Genomic DNA, 6,796 nt, shown 5'->3' with positions numbered 1-6,796 from the left:
GAGAGTGGTATAGCTGCCGTGAGATACAGTACTGCAAGTGAAAGCAGGGAAAAGCAGAACGGAGGAATCTTCAGAATTCCAGCACGACTGCACAGAATAGTGGTGAGGAGGTTAATCAAAGCACTAGTTCTTGGTTCTGAAGCCTGTTGGGTTTTGGGGATTTTTTTGGGTGGGTTTTTTTTTTTTTAAACTTCTCAGGATCAGAGAAGCTGACCTTGGTATCAGCCTCACCACGATGCTTTTTGACATGCTGCTGGCAGAGAATGAGGGTGGTGTAACCCTTTGTTAGAAGTATTTCATCTGGGTGCAGTCGCAAGAGGTCACACTAACAGCTAGCAAATGCCTAAGGACAACGGTCTATCCACACCCTTCCCTCACAGTCTCTCTCTGCCTCCCCTCTGCAGACGCCAAGGAGCACAGGGCTACCTGCATCTGGGTGTCTTCTCCACAGGTTTTCCTTCCATCCAGGTTCAACCAAAATAGCTAGGAAACTGGCCAAGGCTGATTTGTGCTCCTAGAGTTGCTCAGAGGAGCCTGGAAAGGTGGCCTTCAAGCCACACTTCCATAGGTGAGGAACAAATGTAGTTACATTAGGTACAAGAAAAGGTTTTTATTAAATAACTCAGAAGAGAGATGCTTAAAAAATGCCTATCAAACTCTAACCCCTTCAGACACAATGACAGCTGAATCCACAGTCACTGAAGCCAACGGATGACCAGGATGGGTTATGAGTACAGATTCTTCTCCACATGTCTTTCCATCCAGGAAAGACATCTTCCATTCCTGGACAGCCTGTCCATATTTAGCAGCACATCTTTTATCCATAATATGATGTGGTCTAGATGGTATTTTTAGCATGTTTTATCTAGAAGGCTTCTGAAAGCTTCCAATTTTTGGTAGTTAGTACTGGAAAGATAACAGAAAAAACCAGCTAGAATTGTGAAAGTGCAATTTAAAAAGAAAAAAAATTATACCGCTGGTATTTATCAAGGATTTACCACACCAATAATTTTACTTTACAAGATGGAGGCCCAGCACAGGCAGCTGTGATTCTTGTAGGCTTCCAGTATTCAGATAAAAGGACAACACTGCAGAAAAGTCAGCTCCTAAAAACAAAAATATCAGCTCGCTGCTTTTTCTCCAGCTACAGAGAACATAGAACACATCTGTATCTACAGAATTCACCCTAACTACGGCAAAACTGTCAGACAGCTCTGACTCAGGGGTCCCTCCCTTTACAGCAAAAGAGCAAAGCATTTTCTCCCATAGGTGTTTTCAGACTATTTCCACAGAGACGGATTCCTATATACGTATACACAAGTGTTTTCCTGACAGGACGCTGCTACAGAACTGGGTTTAGAAACCAACATACAACATACGAAAACTTTTACCTTCCACAGCCATCAGTGTCAATCAGTGTATGGTATAAGAAAAGACTTGTTCAACAAAATAATTAGAAGAGGGTTATTAAAATATATCAAACCCAGGAGCAGGGTTCAGGCATGGACCCTAGAGAGATAGATGTACCAGGAAGTTTCATAAGAATCAAATCTCAGCTAAAACACTGTGGATTTAGTATTTACCGTATAAAGTTGTTCTCCACTGTAAAGAGCCTTCACTGCTCTGCAGTATTTTCAGAAACACTGGATGTACAGCACATTATGGTGTCTTTTTAGACCATGTTTCAGCACATGGATTTAAAATGGACTTGACAGGTTTGGAACTAATATTTCTGTATTACCTAACCTGGAGTGGTTTTAATTCTGTTCTTGAAGAAGTTCTGCACTGGATTTAATTGGAAGGAACATGTGAATGATCGAATGCTGGGCTACCAGGAGATACACTTTGAGTAATAAGAATGGTTTATTGCTACGATTTGCTTAGAGATATAAATCTATCAAGTTCCCAGTCCCAAGCATATAGTCAGAAGGGACAGCGGTCTACAAATAGCCAATATAGGACTCTCTCAACTAAGTCTATAAAGCTAAACCGGGATATTTATTTCCAATGCTCTAACTAGTAGTCTAATCAGTAAAGCCCTTAAACTTGCAATAATATTTCACTGATGTGTACCAGAGCGTTACAAGTTATAAAATTTCCAATTTAATTTTACTGCATCCCTCAAGCTGTAGTAATTAGAAGACAAACTCACAGGGAAGCTGTTTATAGCTTCAGGGGTGAGAATTTTGAACCTGTCCTGCAGGTCACCCATGTCCTCAGGGTTCCCAGATCTAACAGCTGCCTGCAGACCCAGGAGTTTATTGTAATACTGCAGTAACTCCTCACTCAGATGAAGGGGGCAGATGTAGATGACGTCCACGTTGGCATCTAAAACAAAGGGGCACAATATTCATTACTGAGAGAAAGGTAGACTCCATTCATAACAGCAATCTGATAATCCTGGCCGTTTGCTAACAGCTTCCCTAAAAGAGCACTGGAAATAAAAATGAGATCTGTAATTCCCAAATCCTAGGGGCTTAACTGCTTTTTCTGAGCTTCAGCATTTCTCTGAAGACAGGTCAGCAACCCAAAGAAACAGCTAGTTTTCGGAATTCAATCTGCAGAACATATTGGGGGCAGAATTTTGAAAGTCTTGCGGGGGGATTTATACGCGCGACTCACATTAACAACGATGGGAATTGCACACTGCTTTAAAAATATATCCCATTAACTTCAGTAAATTATAAAACTGAGCTATTAAGTTTAAAAAGCTGAGGAAATGGCAATTTCATATGCTATCTGGATTTCGCACGGCCTCTTCCTATTCTTGTTCCTGTCCACATAAAAGCTGACGGTAGGACACCATCAATAACTATGGCTGAGCATGTGAGTGTGCGGGTTTCACAGTGTGAAAATCCGTTTTTCTGCATGCAAAACAACTTGGGCTGAGAGACAGCGTGTGCACAAACACTTAGAGGTGAGAAAGTGAAAGTCTTTAATATATGCTGTTTTGGAAAATTTTAACTGCTCTGCTCATCTAAAATATTAATGTTAATAGATGAGCTAATAAATTAACGGGCCTTGCGACACCAATAGAGTACGCTGCCGAAAAGCACTCCTAGATTTTGATTCTGAAATCAGTAGGAAGTCTTTCATTGTCTTTACTGGGCACAGGAACGGGAGCCTGGAAAGTGCCAGGGACAACTGCTATTACAGCTGAATGACTCAGAAGCAAAGCAAGTATCGGACTAAGGAAACCCTGAGCCGAACGTTATAAAGGAACAAGATACCCGCTCATTCGCTCTGTTTTGCTGACTGCTACAGGCAAACAACTCACATTAAAAAGGCCAGAATCAAAACTGAAGCATTTTAGTAGCAGAGCATCCCACAACCAGCCCTGTACCTGAAGCACTGACAGAGTCTTTATATAATACAGTTCATTACCATGCAAGTTTTTAAAATAATTAAAAGAGCAGTTCATTAGAACTGTTAGTCAATACTTTATTGCTTTTAGGCATTTACTCAGACTTGCAAAATAGCCGGAAAATTTAGCAGCTAAGGTACAAAAAAACCTACTTGTCAGTATCGGCTGTAATGCTGAATGGACTGCACTGTCAAAAATGGACAACCTCAAGTAAATTTGTTGAATAAAATGCTGCAACACATTTTACTACTGCTGCCACTGCCCTATAAAGAGATATACAAGTCTGCTTTGGACGCAGTGGGGCTCCAGAGACAGATTAGCTAATAGCAGGTCACAGCAAGCAAGTAATCCTCTGGTATTCTGAAGAAAAAGAAACCCATGGTAGTAAATATCAATGCTCTTTGGCCAGGCACGGGTGAAGCATCTGATCGAGTTAGTAACCTAGTTAATATTTAACTAGTTTGTGTCTTACTCATGGTCTATGTTACATCTTACAGTAGAACCAGTTTTCACGTTCACAGATTTCAAAGGGGTATAGAATGTCTGTACCATGTGCTGACTTTGTCCCTTTAAGATTCTAACTATCATTTTAGAGACCAAAAAAAAGAGTCTATGTTCAGAAAATGAAAAAAAAAACCCAACCCTGTACTGTGGAAAAAACAATATTAGTGCTGAGATAATATATAAAGGCAATTACATTATTATTTTAGGCAACTGTAAATTTCTAGATCTAATATATTTTTGTTACAAACTTACTAAATGGCATTTATAAAATAATAATGATCCTGCAATATACATGAATCATGTAAAGTATGTCATTCCAGGGAGCCAACAGAGTTGGCCACTGACAAATAATATTCTTCGCTGCTTTGCTTAAAAGAAGACTGTCATTCTCAGAAAAACTTTTTAATTTATATCTTTTGCCTTGATTGCCAATTAAAAAAATAAAGGTTTAAATAGGGTCTTGCTCCGTTCTAGCACATCTTTCTCTCTGTATGAGCCTGAGTGAGCACTAGCAGAATTAGCTACCTAATTTTGTAGAACACTAAACACTTTTGATCGTTTATGGTGCTCAGCATGCCCCAGGATGAGGCTGCTTTACCTTATCACGGAGTCAGAAAGAATCAGCATGTTTTGCTTATGAATGCCACGGACGGGAGCGAATGCCATGGCAGATAAATTACTTCTGAGCTTATATGTTCTCTACATTTAACATTAATACAAGAAGAAAGTCCTCATCGGTCTTTCTCTGTTACTCACAACTATGGGCAGATAATGATCAAAAACCAGGCAGCCAGCAGCTCATAACGTACCCAGTATGTCACACAGCCTTCCCATCTGCATGTTCTGTTGCAGAGCAAGATCCGGAATATGCTCACGGATGCATTGGGAATAACCTGGAAAACAAGTAAAGCCCCCCCCCAAAACGCTATTCAGAACCTGCCTGGTACATATCTGAAAGAAATCAGACTTTTGCATTAAAAAAGCTGTAATGAAAGTATTTCAAACCCCAAACATGTATAGCATCAATTGCATCAGCTTTATGGATTTAATCTTACTTGTGAACCGATGTAACATGTTTTCATGTAGTGAGATTTTCAATACAGACCTAATTTATCATTTAAACATGCAGAACAAGTGTTTTGTTTGAGCTTGTACGTTACCGTTTTTTTTTTAAACACTGAAAACAATGACACCATTATCAAGCAAGAATCCGGGTACGTTTGGTCCTTCACACAGATAAAAGGCAACAAAACCTCCCCTCTCATTAGGAGACATCCCAGCGATACCTGATCGCTTTGTTGCTGAGGATGAATGACTGGCAGCCTGTCTGAGCTTGGGTTATCCATTTGGAGGTCAGACTTCCAACCGACCACACTCGTGTTCAAAAAGACTGTGGCAAACGACTTGACCACCGCCACCGTAATCCCTGATCCTGCAATTCTTAAATTCAGCTAATTCTAAATGAAGCAGTATGCGTATACAAACTCAGAACCACGCAATGCGAGGTGCTAGTTGCAGTAGCTGTGATTACATCAATGAGGAAGTTCAGCCTAATACTCAGTTTGGCATAAACCCTGACTGACCCACTAACGAGGTCCTTACAACATTTCCATATATCCGCACCCGACCCATCATGTGAAACCTATGAAAACTTAGTTTGACTAAAATCTGCTCAGAGAAGCCTAAATCACCAGTTTCACTCTTAGTAATCTCTTGTAAAACTTACATACTGTAGTTAGCACAACAGCACCAGGCACCTACAGAACTTCATCTATCTGCAAGTTATTAATTTGCCACCCTGATATTAAGCTGCAGTAATTGGAAAAAGCTTGCTCTGATTACTTACGTCTCAGGGCTTCGTTTTGTTCTCGCAGGTGGGGGCCAATTTTAAGTCACTAATGGTGCTGCCTAACACTATCAGAAGGTTTACATTTCAGACGTAGAAAGTAGCTGATCTCCCTGCACTAAACTGTCCTCTTGAAAACACATTTGTAGGCAGAAAAATAACATGTAAATATCACTTGGAAAAATGACTAATTATTTGAAAGGAATAATGGTTAAAGTAGCAAACAAAAGCTAAAACTTGCATGTGGCAATGGTTCTGCAGATACTACACAACTACCTCATGCACTTTTCTTAGATATTTAATAAAACATAGTAAATCAGAACATATTAGCTTCCATTGACTTGACCCCACATGGTTTAATGAGGGGACAACTCACTCCTTGTGAGTCATTCACTTTCCAACCGACACCGTGGACATCATTCAGCCTCACACCTGATCCATTTTCAACGCTTCCTTTCCTTGCAGCTTCAACAAAATTCAACCCAAACGAGATACATACGCTGTGATTGTGGCCTACATGTTCCAGTACAACTATAACCTGTGCCGCCCTTCTGCTTCGTTGGGTACAGCTGGTTTATGCATCACTAACGTTTCGCGCTACCGCATTTGGTCTCAAACGCACAAAACAGTTTGGGTGACTTTGCCTTGGTCAGAAGCCAAAGCTCCTCTTTTGGTTCAAAGAGCCACTACTTCGGCTGATGGACACCTGCGGTCTGGGGAAGGTAAACTCCAAGTGGCACCTGGAAAGAGCGATGTGGACAAAAGCCCGCTGGCAGAGCAGTTGGGGATGGGGTGGCTCGTTCGCACAAGGCGTCAGCGCACTAAGCACCGCGCTGGCAGAGCCGGTCTGCGGAGGCTCGGCCGTGCAAGCTCAAAGAATTTTGCTTTCAGTGGCACTGAAAGGACACGGAGGGCCTCCCTCCTTCGCATGAGTTTTCCGGTAGCCTACGTGCAATGACTGCAGTGGAACGCTCCCGATTCACACGGGTGAAAGCGTAGGGAGAGTTACATAAGTATGAAAATAAGGGGTGTATGAATTAAGGGTCAAGGGCCTGCTTTCACCTCCCTTGGCAACCTCAGCC

General features: G+C 41.3%; 1 protein-coding gene across 1 annotated transcript in view; it reads right to left on the bottom strand.

Annotated features, from left to right (window-relative positions):
* IQCH (IQ motif containing H) overlaps positions 1 to 6,796 on the bottom strand; it is a gene marked incomplete at its 5' end in the record, with an annotated part of 64,930 nt that overhangs the window by 36,204 nt on the left and 21,930 nt on the right. Inside the window, 2 exons of the mRNA XM_010147313.1 lie at positions 2,153 to 2,328; positions 4,678 to 4,761. Of these exons, the coding sequence (XP_010145615.1) occupies positions 2,153 to 2,328; positions 4,678 to 4,761 (260 nt within the window). The remainder of the gene's footprint in view (positions 1 to 2,152; positions 2,329 to 4,677; positions 4,762 to 6,796) is intronic.

The sequence above is a fragment of the Eurypyga helias genome, unplaced genomic scaffold (genome assembly GCF_000690775.1).
Source record: "Eurypyga helias isolate BGI_N326 unplaced genomic scaffold, ASM69077v1 scaffold28222, whole genome shotgun sequence".
NCBI classification, from domain to species: domain Eukaryota; kingdom Metazoa; phylum Chordata; class Aves; order Eurypygiformes; family Eurypygidae; genus Eurypyga; species Eurypyga helias.
The sequence above is the reverse complement of the archived record's forward strand: the minus strand, read 5'-3'. Positions and strand labels throughout refer to the sequence as shown.